At 65.4% G+C, this 25,965-nt stretch overlaps 4 protein-coding genes across 4 annotated transcripts; 3 read left to right on the plus strand and 1 right to left on the minus strand.

Moving 5' to 3' along the window:
- Positions 1 to 150: 150 nt before the first annotated feature.
- Positions 151 to 3,596, plus strand: MRPL12 (mitochondrial ribosomal protein L12). The gene is made up of 4 exons (XM_065693625.1): positions 151 to 399; positions 481 to 558; positions 707 to 838; positions 3,267 to 3,596. The coding sequence occupies exons 1-4, from the start codon at positions 166 to 168 to the stop codon at positions 3,381 to 3,383; spliced, it is 561 nt and encodes a 186-aa protein (XP_065549697.1). The 5' UTR covers positions 151 to 165; the 3' UTR covers positions 3,384 to 3,596.
- A 266-nt stretch (positions 3,597 to 3,862) lies between these two features.
- On the plus strand, positions 3,863 to 9,735 carry SLC25A10 (solute carrier family 25 member 10). The gene is made up of 11 exons (XM_065693626.1): positions 3,863 to 3,990; positions 6,110 to 6,229; positions 6,367 to 6,481; positions 6,558 to 6,606; positions 6,962 to 7,003; positions 7,201 to 7,244; positions 7,694 to 7,764; positions 7,868 to 7,960; positions 8,121 to 8,198; positions 8,280 to 8,336; positions 8,753 to 9,735. The coding sequence occupies exons 1-11, from the start codon at positions 3,901 to 3,903 to the stop codon at positions 8,852 to 8,854; spliced, it is 861 nt and encodes a 286-aa protein (XP_065549698.1). The 5' UTR covers positions 3,863 to 3,900; the 3' UTR covers positions 8,855 to 9,735.
- A 1,337-nt stretch (positions 9,736 to 11,072) lies between these two features.
- On the plus strand, positions 11,073 to 20,094 carry GCGR (glucagon receptor). Its single transcript, XM_065693768.1, has 14 exons — positions 11,073 to 11,224; positions 16,799 to 16,942; positions 17,148 to 17,244; positions 17,361 to 17,468; positions 17,587 to 17,708; positions 17,804 to 17,910; positions 18,025 to 18,178; positions 18,241 to 18,400; positions 18,480 to 18,540; positions 18,769 to 18,838; positions 18,980 to 19,068; positions 19,184 to 19,322; positions 19,417 to 19,458; positions 19,535 to 20,094. The coding sequence occupies exons 2-14, from the start codon at positions 16,892 to 16,894 to the stop codon at positions 19,808 to 19,810; spliced, it is 1,476 nt and encodes a 491-aa protein (XP_065549840.1). The 5' UTR covers positions 11,073 to 11,224; positions 16,799 to 16,891; the 3' UTR covers positions 19,811 to 20,094.
- Positions 20,095 to 24,044: 3,950 nt separating this feature from the next.
- MCRIP1 (MAPK regulated corepressor interacting protein 1) lies at positions 24,045 to 25,929 on the minus strand. The gene is made up of 5 exons (XM_065693390.1): positions 25,863 to 25,929; positions 25,722 to 25,775; positions 25,534 to 25,652; positions 25,365 to 25,463; positions 24,045 to 25,279 (listed from the first exon to the last, which is right to left on the minus strand). Exons 2-5 carry the CDS (start codon positions 25,727 to 25,729, stop codon positions 25,215 to 25,217), a joined length of 291 nt encoding a protein of 96 aa, XP_065549462.1. The 5' UTR covers positions 25,730 to 25,775; positions 25,863 to 25,929; the 3' UTR covers positions 24,045 to 25,214.
- Positions 25,930 to 25,965: the final 36 nt, after the last annotated feature.

Here is a 25,965-nt window from a genome sequence, read left to right on the forward strand (position 1 = left end):
GCGCGCCCGGTGTGCTGCGGCGGGCGGGGAGGCAACTGGGGCGAGCGAGTGTTGGCGGACCCGGCGGCTAGAGCGTCCGCCCCGCCCCACCACCGAGTGGCGGCGCGGGGGCCGCCGGAACCATCGAGCGCGGGGCAGAGCGCCGCCGTGTCCTCTGCGGCCGCCATGCTGCCCGCCGCCCGCGCGCTGCCGCCGCGCCTGCCCCGCCGCTCGCCGCCCGCCTGGCGCTGCCCCGGGCCGCGGGCGCTGGGCACGGGCCGCGCGCGGCGCTCGGAGGCGCTGGCCGGGGCGCCGCTGGACACGGCCGCCAAGCGGTACTCGCCCAAGGTGCAGCAGCTCGTGCGGGACATCGCGGGGCTGACGCTGCTCGAGGTGGCCGACCTCAACGCGCTGCTCAAGGTGGGTGGCGCGGACGGTGCGGCCCGGCCCGGCCCGGCCCGGCGCGCTTCGCTTGCTCCTCACCCGCCGCTCTTCCCGCAGGAGACGCTGAAGATCCCGGACGTGGCGGTGATGCCCGCGGCGGCTGCCACCCTCCTGCCCTCCCAGGCCGCTCCTCAGGTACCGGGCTCTCCGGGGAGGGGACGGGAGTTGGGCCCCGCGGGTCCCCGTGAGGAGGGGAAGCTGGGCTGGGGCGCACCGGGCCGGGCCCGGCCTCCAGGCCTGGGCTTCCCCCCCGATGCTCACCGCGCCCCGGTGGCTCCACCAGGAGGAAGAGGAGGTGCCGCTGAAGAAGCAGAAGACCCATTTCACCGTGCGGCTGATGGAGCTGAAGGGCACCGACAAGGTGAAGCTGATCAAGGAGGTGAAGAACTTCGTGCCAGGAGTGAACCTCGTGCAGGTGAGGAGGGGGCTGCGGTGCCCCAGGGCTGGGGGCTGGATCCCCAGGCCTGGGAGAACAGTCCCGGTGCAGGGGAGCAGACAAGGTTGGGGCAGGAGTTGGTTGCATCCATGCATCTGGCATATTTAGGGAGGGGTCTTCCCTCCCGCCTCTGCTGCGTGGCCAACAGCAGAGCCCCTGGCAGGAGCAAGGGGGTGAAGAAGGAGGCTCAGAGCAAACACCTCAAATTCCTCTGTGCCAGCCTCAAATCCAAGAGCTGCTGTGAGCTTTCCTGCAGAGCTGGGAGTGGCCGGGGTCCCAGCTCACTGAATTTGCTGGGTCTCTCCCTTCTTGGCCAAGGCCATCGTATTTCTGAATTTAGACAAGTTTCTCCAGTTCACACATCTTGCAACCCACGTTTCCGGCCCTTTCCAGAGCTGCTCTTGTCGTGTGTGGTGCCTCCTCCTTTTCCTTAGAGGAGATGGGCTTTCTGAGGGCCTGAGCTCACGCCCTTGAGCCACAATGTAGACTGGGGACAAAGAATGGGATAGAACTGTTACTGGGGAAGCGTTTGATGCGCTTCAGTCCTCTACAGGTGATGCCTTCATGCCTTGGGGTTAACAGTAGCCCTTTCTGTTCACCTGATTGCAGGGAGGAAAGGCTGCTCTTGCTGGTAGCCCAGGAGTTTAGAGGATTTCTAGAAAATCTTCTGACCTGTTCATGTTGATCAGTCCCAAAGCAAACAGTTCAGTAAGAGAGGAGCTCCAGTGACAGAGCCGTGCGTGTCACTGGCTGCTGTGTTGAGTGACTGCCAGCTTGGCTGGTCCAGCTGATGGGTCTCACGTGAACGTTAAAACACCAAACCCAGTAATGGACACAACCGGTGGATAACTAGCAGCTCTGTGGAGAACTCAAGCTGAACAACTTGTCTTAGTGCACGGAACCTGCTGAACAAGCCGGTTTCAGCTCCAGTGGAGGTCCGAGGTTGGTAGATGCAGGTTATTGCTGGCAAACTTTGCCAGGTGTGACCTATCCGAGCTGGTGCTTTGGTTCAGGTGCACCCAGACACAAACCCATCACTGCTGCTGCTGGTTCTGTCTGCAAGATTATGTTCAGAGCGTGGCCGGTGCAGCTTTACTGTCAGTTTTGCTTCCACCTGGTTGGGGTGTTCTAACGAGCCTCACAGGGATCCCTCCCTGCCTGTGGGGCTGTCCGTGACTTGGAAGCCAGAATTGCTGGGAGAACCTCTGGTGTTGGCCACTGATGGGACTCAGGTCAGTCCCCCAGGAACAACTCGATGAGATGGGGGTGTCATCAGCACAAGCTGGGCTCTAGTCTGCACCTCAGGAAATGTGTTCTGAGCCAGCTCCACAGACACACACTCACCTCCTGTCTCCTTGTACGCTTGCTGGGGCTGGAGGAGCCGATCCTGTGCAAGACCAGCTTGGGGCCTGCTGCAGGGCACCAGGAACAGTTGTTCTGACCAGGGCTGCTTTAGAGCAATGGTTATGCATTGGTGAGAAGGGTTTTAAGTGGAAATAACCTTGACTGTTCCCTGTCCTCATCCCAGCCAGCCAGAATGGGCTCCTGTCTGGATCCTGCTCTGCCAAGCTCTGCGTATGCCACAACCCCTCCTCATCCCTGGCAAAACCAAGCTTTTTTTGCCACCATGGGTCCATCATCGCTGCCCCCAGCGGGAATCAAAACCACAAACCCTTCTTTCTGCTGGTAGTAGTTAGGCTGTTGGTGCTCAGTACCTGCAGAGCCACATGGCAGAGAGCTGGCAGCAGCCCTCTGCCACAGGAACCTCCCGAGCTGTTTTAAGGAGCTGAGGAGCCTTTGTTGCGCTGCTTAGGGTGAGAGGAAGAGCGTCCGACTGCGCCAGGGGTTATTCTCTGAGTTCCTGTCCTTCCTTCACAGCAGTCCTGCAGGAACTCCCTTTAAATGAGCTCAGCAGCTTTTCAGCTTGTCTTAACCACTGAGGAACTGCAGAGTACCCGTGGTTTGGGTAAAAAGTCCTACAAATAGGAAGATTGTGGTGTTGGTACTGGAGTTCTTTTAACCAGTACAGTGTGTTCTTGCATAGCTGAACCCTGCAGCCTCCTCCCCTCTGGCAGAAACATGTGAACCAAAACAGTCACACTTGGAAAGGCCAGGAGCTGCCTTGTGGTGCGGCCCAGGCAACGGGCTGCATGTCAGGGGCACCGTGCATGTGGTGGGAGGAATTGAAGAGCAGTTACTCACTGATAAAGGTCTTCCAGAGCTGAAGGGGATATGCCATCACTTGCAGTTGGATTTAAATAGCCCCTGGTTTGGTGTGCTATAGCTCAAGTGAAAGTCTTGAGCCTTGGACCTTGGGTTTATGCTGAGGTCAGTCTCATGGCTCAGAATCTGTTAATCCAGTTAGCGAAAGCCAGTTTCCAATCTCACACTTCTCTCCCTCCCGCAGGCAAAGAAGCTGGTAGAGTCCCTTCCGCAGGAGATCAAGGCCAACGTCTCCAAGGAGGAAGCGGAGAAGATCAAAGCAGCACTGGAGGCAGCAGGAGGGACTGTGGTTCTGGAGTAGACATCCCTATCTCACCACAGAAGGACTGGCACGATGGCTGCCATCCCCACTGCCACCATCCTCAGCACCAGGGTCCGGGTGCTTCCGAGTGCAGTGGGAATGCTCTCTGGAAGGGGCCCTGTGCAAGAATGCTGTACGGTTTGGTGGGGCTGCCATCTGGTCCCGGCACTGCAATGAACTCTACTTCATAAATAGCCGAAAACCCCTCAGAAACGGTTCATCTCTCCCTGTTAACCAGGTGGCGGGTGGGAAGCGTGGCTCTGGAGCCCGTGATTGTGGCAGATGCGGCGCAGGGGAGCTCCCGCCACAACCCCGGGCTCCTTAGGGCAGCCCCACTGCTGGCCCCCCTCCCTTCCCGATCCCGGTCATCATCGTCCCGGTTCTCCACCCCGGGTACTGCAGGTGGGGGGTGTGGCGTTGCCCCCGAAGGGGGCGTGGTTTGCTTGAGGGGCGTGGTCATGCTGCTGAGGGGGCGTGGTCTAGGCCGGGGGTGTGTGTTCCCCTCTGCGAGGCGCCGATGGCGGAGCGGCGCGTATCGCGCTGGTACTTCGGCGGCCTCGCGTCGTCCGGCGCCGCCTGCTGCACGCACCCGCTGGACCTGCTCAAGGTGAGGGGATGGAGAACGGCTCCGGGGGCCGGGGGGGGCTCGGAGGGGATGGGGAGCGGCCGCAGGGGGATGTTTAACGGCTCTGGGGGGCCGCTGAACCGCTGCGGAGCACCGGTGAACGGCTGCCGGGAGCCCGTTCTGAGGGACCGGCTCGCAGCTGTGAGGGCACCGAGCGCGCTGAGACGCGGCCCTGGGCTCGGGGGGGGGACGACAGGGACGCAGGAAGACAGGGACAGGGCTGAGGGGACGCGGGCCTGGCCCAGGGGCAGCTGTGGGGACGCGGCGTGTGGCGTGCGGGCTCCGGGGAGCTCGGCGTGCCGGCCCGGGGGGTGCGGGGCCGCGGAGGACGCCCTGGGCAGCCCTGCCCGGGCACGGCAGCGCCTCCGGGGCTCACAGCGCTGGACGCGGGCCCACTGGGCTCGGTGTCCTCAGGCCAAGGTGTCACCGAGGCGCCCTGGCCGGGCTGGCATCCCCGCTCCCGCACAAAGCGCGCCGCGCGCAGCCCTGCGCTGCCAGCACCCACGGCGGGGCGAATGCCAGCGCTGCCCCGAGCCTTGTGCCAAGCAGCGGGGAGCCGGGCCGGGCCCGCAGGGGGAGCGGGAGGGCACGGCCTGGGACAGGCAGCCCCTACCCACCCCGCGCCTGGAGAGAGCAGAGGATGTGGTGGGCACCGGCCCAGGACAGGAGCCGGCACTGGCAGGGGGACGCCGCTTCCCCGGCGCTCGGCCTGTTGCTGTGCCTGGCTGGCAGCCCACGGGGTCTCGGAGGATGCCCTGGTGAGGTGCCAAGAAAGGGAGTTTGTCTGGCACGTGCCTCCAGGTCTGCCTGAGCCGGGCACGGGTGTGACTTTTGGGCTGTGTCTGCACAGGGCAGCCCCTGTGTGCTCTGCAGCCGAGCCGCCCGGGCTGGTTTTGCCAGCGGGTTTTACACCTGGGTATTGACCACAGACCTGCCTCTGGCCCAGAGCTCATCTGCTCTGGGGCCGGTGCAGGCCTGGGAAAGCACGAGGGGCCCAGGGCCTGCAGGGTAGGAGGTGAAGGGTGCTTCCACGTACCTTTGGACCTTAACCTGGCGGGAGCCAGCCCGTGGCACCGCCGGATCACTGGAACCAGCTGTGGGCAGCCACCGGCCGCCCCCGGGGCTGCCTGTTCCGGCAGTGACCGCAGCGCTGCCCGGCTCCTCCCCTGCTCGCCCGCGGCCCTGGGAAGGGAGGCAGCAGCGGGCTTCCTGGTGCGGCTCTGCCCTACCTGCCTGCCCGGTGCCTCTGCCCGGTGCCTCTGCCCGCGCTGCCGGCAGCCGCCCAGGCACGACCCGTGCTCCGGCCCCTGGTGTCCAGACTCCGCCTGCCGGGCCCGGGGGCAGGTCCCTGCCCCGCAGCCCCGCTGCGGCCTCGCACAGAGAGGGGCTGTTCCCAGCGCCCTGCGGCGAGTCCCACGCTCCGGCGCTTCTGTAACGGGAGCCAGGCCTGGGCCCCCGCCAGCGGCCCTTTGCTCTTCTTAATTTGATCTGCGGCCCTTTGGCCCACACGTGATGTTTGCGGTGTAGGGCGGGGGGCTGCTCAGGACATGCTGCTGTGTCCCGGCCAGCCCCAGGTCCCGCCGCCGACACCGGGAGCAGAGCACCCTCATTCCCAGGCTGCGCCATCGGGCGCACGAGCGGGGCTGTGTTCCTGCCTCTGCGATTCCTGTGGCTGGGGAGGAGGGAAAGTGACTTCTGGAGGCCGTGGCCGCTGCGCGTGGCGAGGGTGCAGGCAGCAGGAGGCCATGAATTCATGGCCCCGGCATGGCTCCTCAGAGCAAACTCGTGCCGGTTGCTCACTCGTGTGTTTGTGGCCCAGCGCCTTTCTCTGGGGAGCGGGTGCAGGCGCCTCATCCTGAGGCACGGAGAGGGCAGCGCCTGGGAGGAGCTGGGTCAGGTGCCTCAGCACTTCCCCTTCTCCCGCCAGCCTCCTCCCTCTGAGGCTGCTCGGGACAGGTTCCAAGTGCTGCTGAGGTGCAGGGAGCCTGGAGCTGTTGCTCCAGTGCTAACAAGTTACCCTGGCAAGACTCAGAGCGGCTGTCCCTGCGCTCCCTGCACCCAGCACCAGCCCGGTGCACTGACACTGCCGGCTCTGCCCCAGGTCCACCTGCAGACGCAGCAGGAGGTGAAGATGCGGATGATGGGGATGGCGATGCATGTGATCCGCAACGACGGCTTCCTGGCCCTGTACAACGGGCTCAGCGCCTCCCTGTGCCGGCAGGTGAGTGCCACCGTGCCTCGCTGGCCTCTGGTCCCCCATGGAGCTCCTGCCGCAGCGCTGCCCTCGCTGTCTGGCAGCGGGGCTGGAGCTGACAGGCTGCCCAGCGGGACCCAGCGGCTCTTCCTCCTCTCCTCCAGATGACGTATTCCTTGACTCGCTTCGGCATCTACGAGACAGCGCGGGACCGCTTAGGCCAGGGCAGCCAGGGGCCTCCCCCCTTCTACCAGAAAGTGCTGCTGGGTGCAGTGGGAGGTGAGTGGGACGGAGGAACCCTCACCCTGGGCTGCCTCGGGCCGCAGGAGCTCCTGACCCCAGCTCTTTGCCACAGGTTTCACTGGTGGGCTCGTGGGGACACCGGCAGACCTGGTGAACGTCAGGTCAGTGCTGCCACGTCCTGGTGCTGCTGGGGGCAGCTCGTGGCTGGTGTGTGACAGCAGTGGGTGGTGGGTGCTCCCCTGCTCCTGACCTATCTCCTGACCAGCCGTGCGCTTGGAGGCCCGTGCCGGTGGGAGGCTCTGTGCCAGGACTGGGGCTGTTCTGTTCGTGTGACCGCCCCAGCCCCTTGTGCGGCCTCCGGGGGGTGTGGGGCTGGAGACACCTTTCCTGTCCTGCTGCAATCGGGCGACACAATCGGCTGCTGGGCCTCTGCCCGCTGCGCAGGCGGGTCCCCGGGGCTGGGGGAGGACAGCGGGTCCCCGGCCCCGCCTCACCCCGCGGTGCCTTGCCTTGCAGGATGCAGAACGACATGAAGCAGCCGCCCTCCCAGCGGCGCAAGTGAGTGAGGGCTGGGGTGGAGACCGGGGGTCCCTGCGGCCGCGGGGGGGCAGCACCGGACCGGAGGCGGGGGCCGTTCGTTCACCAGGGGCGGCCGGGCTGGGGCTGCGGGACCACAGCGCCGGGAGCTGCAGCCGCCCGCGCGGGGCTGCCGGGAAGCCTCGGACCCTGACACCTTCCCCTCTCGCTCCTTCCAGCTATTCCCATGCCCTGGACGGCATGTACCGCGTCCTCCGGGAAGGTGAGGCCGTGCCAGCCGGGTAGGGTGCGCCCGCCCGGGCCGTCCTCGCTGCACCAGGAATGCGCGGTTGCCGCTTGGATGAATGGGGCCGGGAGCTCTGTCTGCAGCTGCCGCTTGTGCTCGCTCAGGCGGGGCAGGCAGAGGGGATGGAAGGTGGCCTGCGAGCACCTCTGCAGCATCCGGCTGGGGCTGGGGCAGGCAGGGCCGGTGTGAACGGGAACGCTGCTGGGAGCTGCTGGCAAAAGCACGAGGGGGTGGAGCGGGTGGGAGGGGGAATGAACGGCAGCGGGGAGGAGGCAGGGCTGTGCCGGAGGCTTCTGCTTTCTGCAGCGTATCTGCTGCTGTGCTTCAAGCGCTGCTGTGTGAGGAGTCTGGGGCACGGGCTGGGCAGGGAAGGGCGTGTGGGTGATGTCCCAGGACTGTGCTGATCCCAATCTGTCTGTCTGCAGAGGGCCTGAAGAAACTCTTCTCTGGAGCCACAATGGCATCCAGCCGAGGGGCCCTGGTCACTGTTGGGCAGGTAGGGCAGCTCTGCAGGGCAGTCGGTGCCCAGGTAGGGACAGGGGCTGTCCCTGGTGTGGTGAGGAGGGTGGATGTGCCGGTAATGGGCCGTGTCTCCGCAGCTCTCCTGTTATGACCAGGCCAAGCAGCTGGTTCTCTCCACTGGGCTGCTGTCAGACAACATCTTCACTCACTTCCTGGCCAGTTTCATCGCTGTGAGCAGGGCTTGATGAGGGGAGGCAGGACTGGGATGGGGTTTGCTGGCAGGCAGGGCTGCCGGAGCTGCTGAGCAGGGCCGGGCACAAAGCTCTGTGTCGCTCTGGTGCCCTGGCCATTGCTGGCACCATGAGCTGCTGACCCACTCCCTCTCCCCAGGGCGGATGTGCCACATTCCTGTGCCAGCCCCTGGACGTGCTCAAGACCCGCCTCATGAACTCCCAGGGCGAGTACCGGGTGAGTACAGCCCGTCCTGTCCCCTCTGTGCACTGGCCCCTGCCTCCTGCCGCCCCCTCATGTCTGTCCCTCTTGTCGCAGGGTGTTACCCACTGTGCCATGGAAACTGCCAAGCTTGGACCCCTCGCCTTCTACAAGGTGCCTGCCTGGAGCTGCATGGGATGGGCTGGTGGGGTGGAGGGGGGGAGCCTGGGCCAGCTGGTAGCGGAGGTGAGTGCCCAGAGCAGCACTGGGCCCCTGCTGCCGGTGCCTGGCTGGTTCCTGTCCCAGAGCTTCTGCTACAGTTCTGCTGACACAGCAGTGATGCTGCACTGATGTCTTCGGGGCAGAGGGGTCAATGCATGCACAGATCTGAGTGCACAGCGATGGCTGCCATGCCTCCCTTACTGCTGCGACGGTCCCTGCCTGTCACCGAGGCTGCAGCAAACGGGCTCATGCTGCCCTGTGCCCGCAGCCTTGCACCGCTCAGGGTGCTGTGGGGCACCTTGGCCACAACGGGGAGGCCCAGGTCCAGACACACGCTGACTCTCCCCCTTCTCCCTGTTTCCTTCCAGGGCTTCATTCCCGCTGCCGTCCGGCTCATTCCTCACACCATCCTCACCTTTGTCTTCCTGGAACAGCTACGCAAATACTTTGGGATCAAAGTGAGCACCTGAGGAGGAGGGGCAGGCCCTGCCTCACCCCAGGGTGAGCGCGGGGTCACCACTGAGACCCCAGCACCCCTCCACTACCTGAGCCAGTGCCAGTCCCCTGGCCCTCACCCCTGCTCCTGTGCCTTGCCAGCGCTGTGCCTGGCCAGTCCCAGCATCCCCCTTCCCCTCACCCCTGTTCTCAGTATTTCTGTTACCTCTGGGCTATCCTGGGCCCCGTGTCCCCTCTGCACTGTTGGTCTGGGGTTTTTTTGGTGTCTTCCCACTGCCCACAAGTCCTGTCCGTGCCCCCCTCAGCCCCATCCCTCCTGCCCGTGGGGCTGGGGGCCTTCAGCAAGGCCTGTGCTGGGGCACAGGTGGTGCTGGCGAGCGGCACGGGGCAGTGCAGGTTTAGCACAGCCCCATAGTCCCACAGTGCCTGTGGCCCCTGTGCTGCTCCCCTGCCCCCAGCACAGCCTCTGTGTCCCCACACACCCCCGCTGCTCCTGCTTGGCCAAAACCCGCCAGCACCGGTGGCTGCTGCGTTCTTCAGGGATTGTGCCTCGTACCAATGATGGGAGACCGGACCCTGGGGCGGGGTGGGGGGAGCCGCCCAGCCCCTGTCCGGCAGCTCCATTGCCCGTGGGAGTCCTTCTCTCCTGGCCCCTCCTCAGCCAGGGCATGGCCCCAGGCCTGGCAGCGGGTGCTCGAGGACCTGCCACATGTCCTGCACCAGCCCTGGCCCAGGCTAGAGGATCCGGGCTGCCCAGTGCCCCCCTCACCCTGCACCACCCTGCATGGGGGCTGCAGCCCCCGGCCGTGTGCACCCCTGCGTGAGGTGGTCCCAGCGGATTGAAGAACTGGAATATCTGTGACCTTCATGTGTAATAAAGGGTGGAACAAGCTCAGGGCCTGGCGTCCTGCCTCAGGGGGTGGGGAACACTGTGCCCTCTCCTGCCGCGGGGGGTCAGTTTGGGAGCCAAGTGCAGGGAGCAGAGCAGGGCTCACTCCGTGCTGGGGGGGTCTGTCCCCTGTTACCTGCCCCAGCCCCATAGCAGTGGGGAGCTGTGGGCTGAGTGTCCTGGGCCAGCCCTGTGCCGAGTTGTGCCCAGCCTCAGCCATGCCAAGGGTGCCCGCCGGCCTCTGCCTCGCTGCGGGAGCCGCTTCCTGGATGTGTCACTAATTGGGTTGCAGCAGGCGGAACAGAGCCAGCCCGGGCGGGCAGAGCACTGAAAGCTCGTCACCTTAACGAAGCCTAATGATGCTGGCTGGCATCGCCACTTCGCTCCTGCGGCTGGCCTCGGGTGAGAGCCATGGTAAGGTGAGTGTGGGGCGAGCTGAACCCCTGGCTCTAACCCCCCAGCCCCACTGGTGGGTGCTGCTCTGCACCCACACCCGGGCTGGGCTGGAGCAGGAGAGTGATAGAGCTGCAGGGCCTGTCCCAACCCCACTGCCCTCCACCAGCACAGCCTGGTGCCAGCCGGCAGCAGCCATGGTGCCACCATCTGCGCCAGCCCTGGGCCACAGCACCCACCTTTCCTCTTCCCATGTCCCTTACGGCAGCCTCACTGGCCGATGGCCAGACACATGCCAGAGCGTGGCACATGTAGGAGCGCTTTTTACTGACATCGGAAAGTGAGAGGCCTCCAGCCTGGCGCCAGCCCCTTGCCAGCAGCACCTGAACTCGGTGTCCTGATCCCCCTGGTCCCATCCTGCCCTCTACCATCCCCCTGTAGCGCCCCAAGCCTCGGCCCCGCTGCCTGGGGGATCCCACAGGGCTCCTCATGCCCGCGTGGTGCTGGGGCTGCCGGCTCTCGTGGGGTGCCGGGGCTGCCTCTGGGACAGCAGCGCTGGATCCGCAGGCCCCGGTGTGTGCCTGGCCCCAGCTGCTGCGCCGGGATGCGCTCGCCAGCGGTGAGCACAGCCCGGGAGCCGAGCGGGGCCGCCTCAGCGGGGCCGGAGACACCTCCCTGGGGGACCCCGCGGCACCCAGCGGGGCTGCACTGGAGCCCGGGACCCTCCGGTCCCGCTCCGTCGGGGGCCCCCGCCGGGCAGAGCCGATTCCCGGGAGAGGGGCGGAGGAGCCGGCGGGGGGGACAAGCGCCTGCGCCCCCGGCTGCTCTGCAGTGCGGCCGCCGGTGATGCGGGGCCGGGCGGGGCGGGGGGCACCGGGCTGCGCCCCACCCGTGCGGGCGGGAGGAGCGGGGCGACGGGACGAGGCTCCTCGCCCGCGGTCCCTCCCCCCGCGCCGGTCCCTCCCCCCTGGGCCGCCGCAGCCGCCACCGCCGCGGCTCCGGCAAAACTTTTCGCCGGAGCGAACGAGCGCTCCGGTTCCGGTACCGGTCCCTGCCAGCACAGAGATGCGCCGGGGAGCTGCTGCGAGCCCAGCCCTGACAGGTACCAGGAGCGCGGGTGAGGAGGGAGAGGAGCGCCCGTCCCCGCGGTCTCGGGGCGCCCCGTCCGGCGGGATGCCGCCCGTCCCGGGGGGGGATGTGGGCTCGGGTGGCGGCCGCGCATCCCCGGGGCCGCGTTCGAGCCGCAGGAGTCCGGAGCAGCAGCTCCCGGAGCCGCCCCGGGGCTGGGCGCCGGCCCCGGCGGGTCTGAACGCCTCGGGAAGGGGTGTCCTGGGCCAGGGGGTCCCGGCGGAGCTGCTCCTGCTCCCAGCCCGCGCTGCCTCCGGCACACGGGCAGCGGCTCTGCCGCCGGGTCTGACGGCACCGGCTCCCCGGGCGCTGTCGTGAGCTTCAGCGGGAGCATCTCCCGGGGAAACCCGGGGCCGGGTGGTGCCCGCCGGGTCCCCCGCCGGGGGCACCGCGGTGTTTGCCGCTCCCCAGCCGGGGGGGGCAAGCAGGGGACACTTTTCCACCCTCCCAGCGCCCCAGCCTCCCGGGTGCTGCAGGGGCCCATCGTGAGTGCCCTTTGTGACTCTGTCCCAAGCTCTGCTGTGTCAACACGGCGTTGGTAAATGGCTTTGTTTAATCAGGACATGTTGGGTATGTGACCTTGCCGTCCTCCTGACCGCAAGCGCATCTCCAAAGCAGCCTCTGAGATCCCCCCATGCCCGGCGCTGCGCATCCCAACGTGCTGCTCCCTCGGAGGGAGCCCAGCCCTGCTGTGGGTGTCCTGACCCATGGCAAATCCAGCGGCTGCCCCTGGGATTTCCTCAGCTTTATCTGTGCATCAGCAGGGACATTCAGGGCCCACAGGACCCCTCCTCAGCGCGTTAGTGCCGCCCCAGCTGCCAGCCCGGGTCCTTCCCACCAATCCTGCTCCGCTCCGCCCGCCGCGGTGCAGGATTTTTTGTGCTCTGTTGCCTGGAGAGGGAAAAAGAGAAAAGGCTGAAAGGAGAAGAGGCAAAATGTGCATTCAGAATGGTTAATGAAAAAATGCGGCTGCGAGCCCTGATCAGCAGCGCAGGGCTGAGACCGCGCTCCCAGCGCTGCTCCGTGCCCTGTGCTGTGCCAGGCAGTGGCAGCCGGAGGCGGGGGAGACGGGGCAGCCGCTCTGCTCCGTGCCCCTGTGCTCCTCCGTTGCATCCTGTCTTGTCCTGGTCCCCCGTGGCCAGTGCCCTGTCCCTGTCTGTGTGCCCCAGCCCAGTGGGTCTGGGGACGATGGCTGGGCTCAGCCACCCTGCAGCACCTCCGGGCTGCTGGTGGCTGGTTTCTGGCCATGCCCTGACACAGTGGGTGACTCGGGACAGGCAGGGACCCTGCAAGACCCTTCCAGGATGGCTGCTGTATGCAATGCCCACATACGCAGGGCAGGCTCTGAGCCTGCTCTTTAGTGAGACTCTGGGAGCTCGTCCCCAGCTCCCTGATGACCACGGTGTCCATTCGTGACACGAGCTGGTGGGGAGGTGGGTGCTGAGCTCCCAGCACAGGCATGTGCACACACAGCTCTGCTCTGACCTTTTCCCAGACTTTTCCCAGCCCTTTGCTTCCCTTGTGACATGCCAACCACGTGTGTCACACCATGTCTCTCGCGCCATCCTCCTGTGTTTCATGGGCTTTCAAGTGATGTGATGAACAAGAAATACCCCTTTTGCTGAGCCGTGACCAGGGTGCTCAGCATCCCACGTGTGGCTCACAGAGAAGCGCAAGCTTTCATCCCCTGAAAAATGGGGCTCAGGGGCTCACTGTGAGCCCCTCACACAATGCTGAGGGGCTCAGCATCCCCTCACCAGAGCCTGCTAGGCAAGGGGGGTTATTCAAGCACTGCCTGGCTGCCCAGCTGTGCTGGCAGAGCACACATGGTACTGGGCACTGTGGTACTGGTACTTGGTACCAGGCAGCTATGGAAGATGCTCTTTTGGTGGCAGGGCAGTCTTGGAGGTGATGCAAAGAGCTTTTGTCCTGTTTGCGTCTTGTGTTGCTGTTGACGAAAAAGCTGTCAGGGTTGGTTTAGGTTTGCTTGGTCCAAAGTGACGCAGAATCCGCCATCGTGGGTGTCTCTCTCTGTGTGCTGCTGCTCGGTGCTTCCACAGCCCTGTAGCTCTGTGCAAACCAGTTGCTGTCATGAGGGCTGCTCCGGGCAGTTCAGCTCTGCCTCCGCTGCCAGAGTCCATGGTACTCGCTTCCCCAGAGAGGACTGGAGCCACTGTGGATCGCAGGTGGGGAGCGGAAGGCATCCCCGAGCTCAGGGCAGAGACAGGAACAGGGACAGACCCCCTGAGACTCCCCACCACCACTGTCTCCCCCACAGCTTGTCCCGCTTTGCCATGGTCCTGGGCAGAAAGTGGAGCAGCATCTGCAGGGCCAGGCTTGTGCTGGCATTGCATCAGCCCTGGCCTTGCACCGTTCCTCATCTGCCAAGTGCCGAAGCCCCTGCCGTGCTGGCGTGGAGCTCCGAGCTCCCAGCCAAGCCAACCATGGAAAGCACCGCATTAGCACACTGGGGGCTAATCCCTGTGTCCGGAGAGCGCAGCCTCCCCCCTCAGCCACCAAGCAAGCAGCTGGGCATGGGGCTGCGCTGTGGGGAGGGCCATGGACAGCTCAGGCTGTGCCGGGCTGTACCAGCCTTGGTGCTTGTACGGGGCCAGGGCTGTCCCAGGGAGCTCCCGGGTCACGTTGCAGATGCCCATGAGTGTCCCCGTGGAGGCTGCACCAAGCCACTGATCCATGTGGCAATTGGCTCCAGCGCCCCCAGATGTGGAGCTCGTTCCCTCACACGTGTGGTGACAGCCAGAGCTGAGCAGCAAAATCCCCGCAGGAAGGCGACTGGGGTGTGAGGAGGAGGGAGTTTGACCCCGAGGAGGGCTGCTTGGTGCTCAGCCGGCCATGGGGACCTGCACGGGCACAGAGCTGCTGCAGGGCAGCACCATCCATCCCCTCTTGGTTGCTGCAGTGCCGCAGCAGTGGCAGGAGCCTGGCAGTGCAGTATTCTGGGTACTGGGCTCTCCCCATTCCCTCCCCAGGCCAGCACACCCTGGGCCATGAGCTGCAGGTCTGGGAGCACAGGGAAGCTGGTTGAGAGGCTTTGAGGGTCCCTGCTTTGCCCCCAGTGCTGCAGGAGTTGGCACCACCGGCTCAGGAAGGGCTCAGCACATGAACGTAGACATTGGTGATGGTTCCACTCTCCCCACCACAGGGGTGGATGATGAAGCCAATGTCTGACACCTCCAGCCCCCCAGCACTGGCACTGACCTTTCCCCATGTGGGTGCCACCATCCTGGGGCTGGTTCCTCTTCCCCCCTCTCCTGTCAAGGGCAGTGTTAGGTGTTTGTAGCCTGTGTGGGGTCAGCAGCCACAGAGCCACGACACGGGAACGCGGCACATTGCCCAATGCCAGCATGGGCCAAAAGTCCCCTGCGTCCATCACAGCCCAATGCACCCGCTGTGTGCTGGGAACCTCCACCAGTGCCCGTGGTCAGCACTGCCGGGTGACCCCAGAGCCTGGTTCTGGCCAGGGCTGAAGGGCTGGGAACCGAGGCACCAGGAGCCAGATGGGCTCAGTGGAGGGAGGTGGAGCAGGGTCCCTCCTATGGTGCTGCCTTGCTGAGGGGCTCCCAGCACTGGTGGCCATGGCACACCCAGCCCGCAGTGACCGCTGCTCTGGGTACCAACATTGGGCAGGTCCGAGCAGCCCGGACCCCCGTACCAGCCACACGGGTCCTCTGCTCCCTCCCTGCACTGCCCACCTGCACCAAGCCAGGGACAGCCGGCCCGTGGCTGCCCTGCACGTGTCTGATAGAAACAGCCCGGGGCGCCGGGAGCAGCCGTGGGGCGCCCGAGCTCCTGGGCCCCTCGCCCCGTGGGGACACACAGAGCGCGGCTGCGGGGCCCCGCGGGCGGCTGGGGCAAAGAGCCCGGGCAGGGCCCGCTCGAGGGGGAGCGGGTGCGAGCAGCAGGAGCGTGACCTGCCCCGCGCCAGGACCCCTCACCCAGTGCAGTCTGCCCAGCTTGGCCGCGGCTGCGCCCCGGGGCCGGGGGACTCCGGGGCAGAGGCCTCCCCGCCGCTAAATCCCAGTGCAGGAGCTATAAATAGAGACACCTCTGGCCCAGAGCTGCCTCCCCGGGCCCGGAGAGGCGCTGGCAGCGAGGCGCTGCCCCGCGGTGCCGGGAGGAGGGTTTCCTCCCAGGGCAGGGATGCTCGGCAAGGGCCGGGCACCGGGAGGTTGTGATGGGGCTGGGCCGTGGGTAGCGGTGGGATGGGGCCGTTGGGGATGTGGGATGGGGCTGACGGGGACACGAGGACAAGGATGTGACATGGGGCTGGCACAGAGATGAGGACAGAGAAGCTGGGCTGGGGCTGGCGAGGGGGTGAGGACAGATCTGGTGGCGTGGGGCTGGTGGCCAGTGGGCACCCACCGAAGGTCCCTGTTCCCAGAGGCCACCCAGGACTGTCCCTGGAGATGGTTCCTTCTGCCCCAGGACCGTCTAAATACGGTGGCGCCGGCAGGAGCCGCTCCCCGAGCCGCATCTGGAGCCCCGCGCGCTGATTAATGAGCTCCTCGAGCAGCCGCGCTTGCGACACGGCGAGTGGGTCTGCACGGACGAGACGCAACTTTCCCAGGGATAAAAATAGGCTCAGGCAGAGCAGGGAGCCCTGGGAGCGGCGCTGGCCGGGGAGCGCAGCCACTGCCCCCACCGTGATGCTGTAGTGCCTGCGGTGGCACCAGCACTGCAGCCCCTCACCCCACAGCGCCGTGGGGCTGCCATCAGAACAGCCCCTTGTTGGAAGAGCTGAAATCCCCCTCAGGAGCCCCATAACCGGCTTACAGGGATGGAGGGAATTACAGGGCCGCGTGAGCTGGGCTTTGTGCACGTGGTGCTGGGTGTCAGACGACGCACCTCGTCGCTCGCCTGAGCTGGGGGCAATGGAGGCGCAGTGGCGCAGCAGGGACAAGCTGGTCCCAGGGCCAGGGCAGAGCAGGGATCCCTGCAGGTTACCGGTTAATGCCCTGGAGCTGGTGGCCGTCGGCTCCTGGGCTGTCTCCATCCCACCAGGGACACCTTCAGGGCCAGGGCTGGGGTGTTCCCAGGGTCACCCTGCCCGGGTGTCTGGGGGCTTGGCCTGGAAGCAGGTATGAAGCTGGTGCTGCTGGGGCAGTGGCATCAGTGGGGAAGCAAGAGGGAGGGGAAGCAGTGGGGCACCTGCTCTGGGAAGTTGCTCAGACATGAAGAGAGGTCCTGGGCTCTCAGGGCCAGGGTGTGGGGTGGCCCCATCTGTGTCTGTGCACAGGGGGCTCTGTAGGCAGCCACTGGGGAGATGCCAGGGTCTGCCCTGTGCAGGGCCGATGTCTGGCGCTCTGGCCATGCAGGAGCTGGGGAACTTGGCTTGGTGGGCAGGGGGGTGTCATGGCCACAGTTCTGATGCTGTCCTGAGGAGGAGATGGCAGGTACAGAGCAGCTCCGCAGCCTCGCTGGAGAGCACACACCAACCAGGTGAACGCTGCAGCCAGGGGGGCAAGGATGGGACAGGAGAGTGGGGCCGTGACCGTGGCAGCTCCCCATGACCCAGCATCTCGTGCAGGGTCACCCACGCGCCAGGGTCCTCGTCACCAGGGCAGAGGAGGTGCCGAGGGCCGGTAGGACCAGGGCCCTTCGCTGCTCCCCATGCAGAGGGATGTTCCAGCCACGTGTCCTCAGCCTCCTGCTGCTGCTACTCTGCTGCCAGGTAAGGAGAGGGTAACCCACACCAGCGTGCTGCCTGTGCCCAAGCTGCCCCTCACTGTGGCATCACAGCGCCTGCTGCCTTCTCCTGCCGGCCGTGCCAGCCACGTGGCACAGCATGGCACAGTGTGATAGCCTGTGCTCACCCATGGCTATCCCCCACATGGGTGTGGGTGACAAGGGTGACAAGAGCTCCCCACTGCCCCCAGAGCCCCTGCGCCCAGATCACGGATTTCCTGCTGGAGAGCTGGAAGGCCTACCGCGAGGAATGCCACCGCAACATGAGCCGCCTGCCTGCGCCCACTGGTGAGCACTGCAGGGGTCACGGTGGGACAGGCACCAGGGACAGGCGCCAGCGTGGGGCCGGTGCCCGGACCCTGCGCAGGTGAGGCCAAGGCACCACCACGTCCGTCCCTCCGCAGAGCTCGTCTGTAACCGCACCTTCGACAAGTTCTCCTGCTGGCCCGACACGCCGCCCAACAGCACCGCCAGCGTCCCCTGCCCCTGGTTCCTGCCCTGGCACCAGAAAGGTAACGGCTGAGGGCACACGTGTGTGCACGCGTGTTGTGTGTGCACATGCGTGTGCACGCTGGTCCAGGCAGTCACACGGGGCCCAGCACACCCCATTGTCCCCTCCCCTCTGTGCAGTGAAGCACGGACACGTCTTCAAGACCTGCGGGGCGGACGGTCAGTGGGTGACGGGCCCCAAGGGACAGTCCCTGCGCGATGCCACGCAGTGTGAGCAGGACGCCGAGGACCTGGCGGCGCAGGTGGGCAGAGGGGGCCAGCGGTGCGGGAAGCCCTCCCTTGCCCCCTGCTCACCCCCTGACCCTCCCCCATCCTCACCCGCTCCTGCCTGCACCAGGAGAAGTTTGCCAAGACCTACGGCAGCTTCAAGGTGATGTACACAGTGGGGTACTCGGTGTCCCTGTGCGCGCTGCTGCTCGCCCTGGCCCTGCTGCTGGGCTTCAGGTAGGGGCATGGGCATGGCCACCCTTGCTGGGGGCTGGGGCAGGAGATGGGGGTAGGCTGGAGCTGTGCCAGCGGCTGGGTGTGGGCACTGACTGCAGCTCCCCACTTCTGCAGCAAACTGCACTGCATGAGGAACTACATCCACATGAACCTCTTCGCCTCCTTCATCCTGAAGGGTGTCTCCGTGCTGGTCATCGACGCCCTGCTCAAGACCCACTACAGCGACAAGATCGATGACTACAACGTGCACATCTGGCTGAGTGACGAGGTGAGTGTGGGGCTGGGGGCCGGGGGGTGCAGGCAGCGCCACAGCACTGACCCCTGCCACAGGCGGCTGCGGGCTGCCGTGCGGCCACAGTCTTCATGCAGTACGGCATCGTGGCCAACTACTGCTGGCTGCTGGTGGAGGGCATCTACCTGCACAACCTCCTGGTGGTGGCCGTCTTCTCTGAGCGGAGCTACTTCACCCTCTACCTGTGCATCGGCTGGGGTGAGTGCAGGTGGCTGGTGCCCCAGCCCCATTCCCATCCCTTGCTGTGCCTCACCTGCCCCCACTGCCTCCCTTGCAGGAGCACCCGTGCTCTTCCTCATCCCCTGGGTCATCGTGAAGTTCCTCTATGAAAACATCCAGTGAGTACCAGCCCCTGCAGCAACTTGTGGGTGCAGGGAGCATGGGCAGGCACGCGTAGGACACACTGAGGGATGGTGGGGATGGTTTGGTGATCCTGGAGAAGCCCTGCATTCATCACCCCATGCAAGTAGAGTGCTTGGCCATGGTGCTTGCTCAGCTGGGGCTGCTGATATCGCACCAGGATCTAGCAGCTGCCCGGTCCCTGTCCTTGTCTCTGCCCTGTGCAGGTGCTGGACCACGAACAACAACATGGGCTTCTGGTGGATCCTTCGCTTCCCCGTGTTCCTTGCCATCCTGGTGAGTCCGAGGCTGTGGCTCTGGCCATCGCAGCCCCACGCTCACCATCTGTGAGAGGGGATGCCCTGGGCAGGGGATGGAGCTGCCCTGCCTTTCCCTGCCTCTGCCCTGCCCCTCATGGTTCACTCCTCTCTTCTGCAGATCAACTTCTTCATCTTCATCCGCATCATCCAGATCCTGGTCTCCAAGCTCCGTGCGCACCAGATGCGCTACACTGACTACAAGTTCAGGTGGGTGCCGGGCACGGTCCCAGCCCCGCGGGCCCATGGTGCACACGCTGATGTGCACGCGTGCACATGTGCACATATCTGTGCGTGCACCGCCCCGTGACCCCCCTCTGCACAGACTGGCCAAGTCCACGCTGACGTTGATCCCGCTGCTGGGCATCCACGAAGTGGTCTTTGCCTTCGTGACAGATGAGCACGCGCAGGGCACCCTGCGCTACGTGAAGCTCTTCTTCGACCTCTTCCTGAGCTCCTTCCAGGTGAGCCCCAAGCCGCTGGGACCCCCCATCCTGGGAGGGGCCAGCTCGGGGCTGGGGTCGGGTCCCGGCCGTGCACCTCATGCTGCTCTTCCAGGGGATGCTGGTGGCCATTCTCTACTGCTTCGTCAACAAGGAGGTGAGCGGGACGGCGCGGGGGGGGCAGCCTGGGGGCAGCCAGGGGCACGGGGCCACGCTGACGGCGCTGCCCGCAGGTGCAGGCAGAGCTGCTGAAGCGGTGGCAGCGCTGGAAGCTGGGGAAGGACCTGGCCGAGGAGTACAAGCACACGTACAGCCACGCGCCCAGCGCCCGCAACGGCGCCGGCGGCTCCTGCGAGAAGCGCCAGCTGGTGAGCGGCTGCGCCAACGGGCTGGGCCGCAGCGCCGAGCGCCCGGAGAGGAGCGGCCGCGGCGCCGCCGAGCACCTCGCCCTGGGCGACCGGCACCACTGCTACGAGTTCCCCGAGACCACGGCCGAGAGCCACCTCTGAGCCGGGCCCGGCCCCATGCTCCCCGCGGGACCCTGCCCGTGCCGGGACGATGCTGCCCGCGGCCGGCGTGCGCGGGGAATCGCCGTGGCGGGGCTGGCTGCAGCGAGCCAGGGAGAGCAGGACCCAGAGCGTGTGGGAAGGGATGGGGGGGGGGGGTCCGTGTGTGGGGCTGGTGTTCGTCCTGTGGTGCTGCCTGTGTGCGCCTTTGAGACCCTTCATGCGGTGCTGTAATTTATGTGTTGTAACTGTAAATAGGTGTGTGCCCGTGCCGGGCTGCAGGGCCAGCTCTGCCTGCACCTCTCTGTCGGGGCTGTGGGGACAGGGGGATACCATGGGCACCATGGGGTGATGCATACAGCCATGGATGAGCAGCTGGGCCACCCAAGGGTGGATGGGCTGCACCAGAAGACAACCCCACGGCCCCACTGCCTGCGCCCCAGCCCCGCTGCCTGCCCCACAACCCCATAGCCCCACGCAGGCTGCAGACAGGAGGCAGCAGCAGCTGCAGTGCTGCTGTCCGGGGCTCCAGCTCCCGCTGCGCGCTGCTCTGGCTGCTAATCGGGTCTGTGCTGCCGCTGCCAGCAGCTCTTAATTAAATCATTTGGCTCTGCCTGCCGGCACCCCGCTCTCCTGAGAGCTGGCCCAGACACACCGGGCAGCAGCCACCACCAGTGCCGGCACCGTGAGCAGCGCTATGGGGTGCAGGGCCGTGGGTCCCCCTGTGCCGGTGGCAGGGAGAGAGCGTGGGGGACCGGCACGGTAAGAGGCTTGTGCTGTGCACATGAGCGCTAAGCCCGGATGCCGAGGCTTTGGGCACCACAATTGCCTGGTGTGCAGGGATTAGGCAGACAAACCTCTGGCCAGGGGCACCCTGCCCCGAGGGGCAATGATGGGATGCACAGCATCCTGGCCTGACCCTGCTGCCCGGGGCGCTGCCCGTCCCCCAGCACTGGGCCCTCAGCATATGATGGCTCCTGGGGTGCCCCCCTGGGTGCACCCCACACACAGGCGCCTGGAGCTGAGCCCCGGCTGCCCGGCCACATCCACCCTGTCCTCGCACCGCCGTAGCCTGCACCGGGGCTGCTGGGGTCCACGCTGCCTGCCCGGGGCGCTGGGTCCCAGACCGGAGGGAGAGCCCGGCCGCAGCGCCGGCCCCGCTGCGCTGTGCCTGGCCCCGGCACCCAGTACTTTTCCTCTGTTTACTTGACAATTTTCTGTCTGCCGCGGCCGAGCGGGACCCAGCGTCGGGGGCCGGCGCAGAGCCAGCAGCGGGGACGTGGGGCAGAGGGGTCTGTGCCGCGGTGCCTGCGGCAGCCGATGGGGCAGCACGGCGGTGCTGTGGGGACGTTACCCGTGATGTGGGGCTGAGTGGGCAAAGGGGAGGGGAATGAGGGACCCGGGTCTGTCTGGGCGGGATGCAGGGATAGGGATGGGGTCATGGAGGGGGACAGGACAGTGCAGGGGGACTGTGCAGAGCCGTGGGGTCAGAGCCGGCAGCCCCCGCAGAGCCACTGACCCCCGCAGCTGCTGCATCACTGCGGCCTCCTGACGCGGTAACAGGCCTAATTGAGGCAAATTGCTGGAGCAGGGAGCTGTTTCTGGGAAGGTAAATATGGGCACTGCAGGCGTGGGGCTGTTGCTCCAGCATTGCCATGGAAACACCCCACTTTCACGCCTGTAATGGCCCCACAGAGCCAATAGCACCCCCAGACCCTGCCTAGGGCCTCATGTGTGCACAGTATGACAGGGAGCCCAAGCCAGCACTGGCCCTTGTGGTATCCATATGGCAATGCCTATGGCACTGCCCCACAGCCCCTTGTTGTGTCCCGCCCCCCGGCTGGCTGTGTCCAGCACTCCAAGGCGCCTGTGTCGGGGAGGCTGAGTCCTGACCCCCACTCCTGGGAGCCAAGGCACATGGCAAGGGCTGGCTGGGGCTCAGGGCCGGTGGCACCATGCACAGCCCTGAGCAGGGCTGTACCTGCTGGTGGTGGGGAGCTTCGTGCATGTCCCTACAGCCTGCACCCAGCACGATGGCCTGGCACTGCCATGTGCACCCTGGCAGCACCCCAGGGTGCACGTCTCAGCAGCACAGCCTGGATCCAGCATCCCACAGTGCATCTCAGGCAGCACAACCTGTACATCACACACACAAACACACACACAGACACAGCCCTCGGCTGCCCATCAGGAGCCACCATTCCCAGCGCCTGGTGAAGGTGCTGCCACCAGCCTGTGCAACCCAGGCAGAGAATCCCAGACTGGTTTAGGTTGCACCTTAAAGCTCATCCAGTTCCAACTCCTGCCACAGGCAGGGACCCCTTCCACTGGAGCAGCTTGCTCCAAGCCCCTGTGTCCAACCTGGCCTTGAGCACTGCCAGGGATGGGGCAGCCACAGCTTCTCTGGGCACCCTGTGCCAGCATGAACACATGTCCCACCTCCCTCAGCATGAACAGTTTCTTCCCCAGCAGTGCTGGGGCATAGCTCAGGCTGCTGCAGTCTCACCTCTGGGAACCAAAGGTGTGGAGTGGGGCTGGAGCCATCATGGCAACCGGGCCAGCAGCTCCCCTGCGGCTGCAGCAGCGCCTCACATGAGAACTCCCACTTTATCAAGGGAATTGAGCATCACAAATTGGTGTTCTAAGTAGATCCTGCCTGCTGCCGGCCACTCTTCCCACCGCTTAATGCAATGATACAACACATACCTCTCCTCCTCCCACCAGTTAATCTAATGACAAGCACCGTATCCGAGTCATAGGGAAAATAAACCCTCACTGGATTCGATTTTTAGAGGTAAACAGCCTCATTTCTGTGCCTGCGGCCTCAGCCCCTCACAGGCAGCCCCCACCTGCCTCCCACCCCGCTGCCCTCCTCACCCCGGTGTGGTATTAGTCTTTATAAACACGCCCTGGTGATCGGATGGGTTTTGTACATTGCATTAGGGTTGGAGCGACTTCGCCTCTGGCTGCACAGGGCCTGAGCCAAGACACAAACAAGGCAGGGGCCAGCGGGCCTGGGCTGCAGGACCCCCAGTATGTGCCCTGGGGACACAGCTGCAGCCTCCGGGCCAGCCCCAGCCACAGGGAGCAGAGCTGGGCTCTGTGGTAGCGGCTGGCCAGGGGAGGAAGAGGAGTGGGCACCGCACAGAGCCCGGTCCGCACCAGCCATGACCCTGGCTGGGCACTGGAGCCAGTCACTGGCAGCTCAGTGCACTGGAGCGTGGGGCACAGGACCCATGGATGAGCTGCTGCATCCCAGCAGTCAGCTCCTGGTGTGCTGGGGCGGCCCCATCCTGCTCCCCTCACAGCACCCATGAGGTGCAGGGTCCAGCCCCTTCCCACCCCTCAGGACACATGGCTCCAGCCATGCTTCGAGCCAGGGCAGCCACATGCGTCTGCCATGCTCCCAGACACACCACAGGGCCCATCCTGCAGAAGTCAAAGGAGAAGGGCCGTGACAGTGACAAGTGTCACCTCCTGCCTCTGCACCCCACGGGCTGCAGGGCTCCACCCCAGAGTGGCTCCGGCACTGCCCCTCTGTGCCAGAACCAGGCAGTGCACCCTGAGAATGGTTTGGTGATGGGAAGGAAACAGGGTCATGGCTAAGTGTAAAGATGCACTTGAGGAGAAATTCTAGCAATGCTAAGTATAGTTTAAATGCCATCGAAGCAGGGGAGGGAAGAGGATCCGGGTGTATTAATAGTCTCAACATTTAGATGTCTAGTCCAGTGACAGCCCCTGGGATGCTGGCTCGCAGGAGGGCTGCCAGTGCCCAAGGGCACTGTGCTACCAGCAGCGCCAGGTCATACATGCCTGTGGTGGAATGAGGAGCCCAGAGCAAGGGCAAGATTCCTTCTGGTAACATGAAATGAAACTGCGCAGCAGCTTCTGTGTCCTGTGACTGCTCCCGAGGACTTGGGTCAGGCCGTTATGGCCAGTGCTGAGGTCTGAAATGGGAAACACGGGGCTCCTCTAACAGGAATGGTTTGTAAGCCTGAAAAGCAGAAGGGCCCTGCCCCAGTGTGGCTGCAGCACCCACAGTGCAGCGGAGGGACAGGGGAATCAAGAGGGAATAGTTCACTGGAATGGCAGAGCCACACAACCTTGCCCCGGGCCGTGGCAGCGCCAGGCAGCATCCCACTGCTCCAAAGCACACAACCCCCGGGGAAGGGACCAAGCCCGTGTGCCCGGCTGAAGCAGCGGGGCTGCAGCGGGCAGCACCACACCAAGGCAGACCCAAAAGGACACCAGCTTTTATTTACAACACGCCTCAAGTGACAGACAACAGAAAAAATAGAAAAAAAAAAAAAAAAAAAGAACAGTCTAGCTCAGTGACTCAAGAGAGGAAAGGGAATGGCAGCCACGGGTCCCCTGCACCCCCAAACCCACTGGTGCTGGCCAGAGCCCCGGCAGCCCCTGCCCTTAGAACCAATGATGAGCCTTGCCTGGAGCGAGAGGCCCAAGCAAGCCCCCCCTGGTGTGAGTTACACTGACTACAGCTGCCCCCCCAGTGACACTCCTGCCAGCTGTGGAGGCCGGATCTCATCCATGGGTGCACATCTGGAAGTGGTGTTGGTGTAACACAATACAGCGCTGCTCTGGAAGGAGCGGCAGCAGTCAGAACCGGCCACCCCCTGCTGCTGCCTGCTCTGGAGCTGCAGAGCTCTGAGGTGGGGGGAACCAAACCCCTCTCCAGGCACCCCACAGGCGCTCGGGGCAGGGGCCAGGGCTGACACCCCCGCGCTCTCCACCTCCAGCTCCACAGGGACCAGCCCAATCTAAGCACAAAGTAAATCCAGCCTTGGGTACAGGCCCAACAGCTCTGACAGCGCTGACCAGCCCCAAACACCAGCGGCCCCAGTGGAAATTACGCCCTATGGAAGTGAGGAAGAATGACCAGGGTGCAACTGGTGCAGCACAAGGGGTGTTGAACTGGGGCTGCCGTCCCGAGGCACAAGGATGGAACTGATGCTCCCTCCTTCTTCCCCAGCAGCGGTAGATCCTCGGTGCACAGAAGGGAGCAGAGAACTAGCGCTGCCTCTGCTGACAACGCCGCTGGTCTGCTCTGCCCTGCGCCCTGCCACAAACCAGAGCCCCGGCAGCCCACACACACAATGCACCAGGGGCAGAGATGGAAGGAGAGCAGGAGACCTGTGAGCCCAGCATGAAGAGAAGGACAGCTTGAGGCCAGAGAAAGCTATGAGTGGGGGACCGGAACCCTTTGCAACAGGCTCTGGGCATCCTCAGCGAGCACCTTTGATTTCAGGTAGCTTCCGAGCCAGCCCCGGAGCTGACTGGCTCTCCCGCAGGCTTTTGGGAGCACAGACCAGAGGAGGAAATCAACACAAAATCTCAAATGAAATCTGCTTGAGGCCCTTGGAGCGCAGCCGGTCCGCGGGGACTCGCCTTAGGACTTCTTCGCGTCCTGTGTGTTCCTCCTCTTCAGATCACCCAGGTCGACAGGTTTGAACGCTGCGGGGAGACAGGAGGGGCTTTGGCGGCAGAGGCCGCGGCGCAGCGCCGCCGGGAGCCGCGGGCAGCCCCCGGCCCCGCTCACCTTTCAGGCTGGGGTTCGGCATCTTCTCCACGTACTCCTCGACCAGGCCGCGCTCGGAGCCCATCTGGCTGCGCAGGTCGCGCTCCACGCACTGCCAGGCTGCGGGGACACGGGTGAGAGGCCGCCCGCCGCCGCCGCCGGGCCCGGCCCCCGCCCCCGCCCCGCTCACCCTCGTAGATGAAGCGCACGTTCTCCTCGTGGGCCGGCGTGAAGATCTCGCCGCCGGCGCCGGGGGAGCGCGGGCCGCCGCTCCGCTTCCCGTTGTAGACCACGCGGGAGACGGGGGAGCTGAAAGCGAAGCGCGGGGCTGAGCCGGGCCCGGGGCCGCGGCTGGGCCCGGGGCCGGGCGGGGCTCACCTGGCCATGGCGGCGGTGCGGCGGCGGCGGCGGCGGCGCGGCTCGGCTCGGTGGCTGCGGGGAGAAAGGAGAGGGCGGCCAGGCCAGCGCTAGGCCGCGGGCCGCCCCCCGCCCGTCGCCATGGCAACGCGCGCCCCTCACCTGGGCCCGGCTCCCGCCTCCGCTCCCCTCGGGCCGCCACGGAAGCGCCGCAGCGCGCACGCGCGGCCCCGCCCCGCCCCGGTCCCGCCCCGCCCCGCCCGTC

The sequence above is a fragment of the Lathamus discolor genome, chromosome 13, assembly GCF_037157495.1.
Source record: "Lathamus discolor isolate bLatDis1 chromosome 13, bLatDis1.hap1, whole genome shotgun sequence".
In the NCBI taxonomy this organism is placed as follows: Eukaryota; Metazoa; Chordata; class Aves; order Psittaciformes; family Psittacidae; genus Lathamus; species Lathamus discolor.

Excerpts from the sequence above, each read along its gene's own strand:
- MRPL12 (XM_065693625.1), top strand. The coding sequence starts at position 166 with ATGCTGCCCGCCGCCCGCGCGCTGCCGCCGCGCCTGCCCCGCCGCTCG. Across the intron at positions 400-480 it reads ACCTCAACGCGCTGCTCAAG|GAGACGCTGAAGATCCCGGA; the intron begins GTGGGTGGCGCG and ends CTCTTCCCGCAG. Across the intron at positions 559-706 it reads CCTCCCAGGCCGCTCCTCAG|GAGGAAGAGGAGGTGCCGCT; the intron begins GTACCGGGCTCT and ends TGGCTCCACCAG.
- SLC25A10 (XM_065693626.1), top strand. The coding sequence starts at position 3,901 with ATGGCGGAGCGGCGCGTATCGCGCTGGTACTTCGGCGGCCTCGCGTCG. Across the intron at positions 6,607-6,961 it reads GCAGACCTGGTGAACGTCAG|GATGCAGAACGACATGAAGC; the intron begins GTCAGTGCTGCC and ends CTTGCCTTGCAG. Across the intron at positions 7,245-7,693 it reads GTACCGCGTCCTCCGGGAAG|AGGGCCTGAAGAAACTCTTC; the intron begins GTGAGGCCGTGC and ends GTCTGTCTGCAG.
- GCGR (XM_065693768.1), top strand. The coding sequence starts at position 16,892 with ATGTTCCAGCCACGTGTCCTCAGCCTCCTGCTGCTGCTACTCTGCTGC. Across the intron at positions 17,245-17,360 it reads CCGCCTGCCTGCGCCCACTG|AGCTCGTCTGTAACCGCACC; the intron begins GTGAGCACTGCA and ends GTCCCTCCGCAG. Across the intron at positions 17,911-18,024 it reads GCCCTGCTGCTGGGCTTCAG|CAAACTGCACTGCATGAGGA; the intron begins GTAGGGGCATGG and ends CCACTTCTGCAG.
- MCRIP1 (XM_065693390.1), bottom strand. Across the intron at positions 25,464-25,533 it reads CGTGCGCTTCATCTACGAGG|CCTGGCAGTGCGTGGAGCGC; the intron begins GTGAGCGGGGCG and ends GTGTCCCCGCAG. Across the intron at positions 25,280-25,364 it reads GCCGAACCCCAGCCTGAAAG|CGTTCAAACCTGTCGACCTG; the intron begins GTGAGCGGGGCC and ends GTCTCCCCGCAG.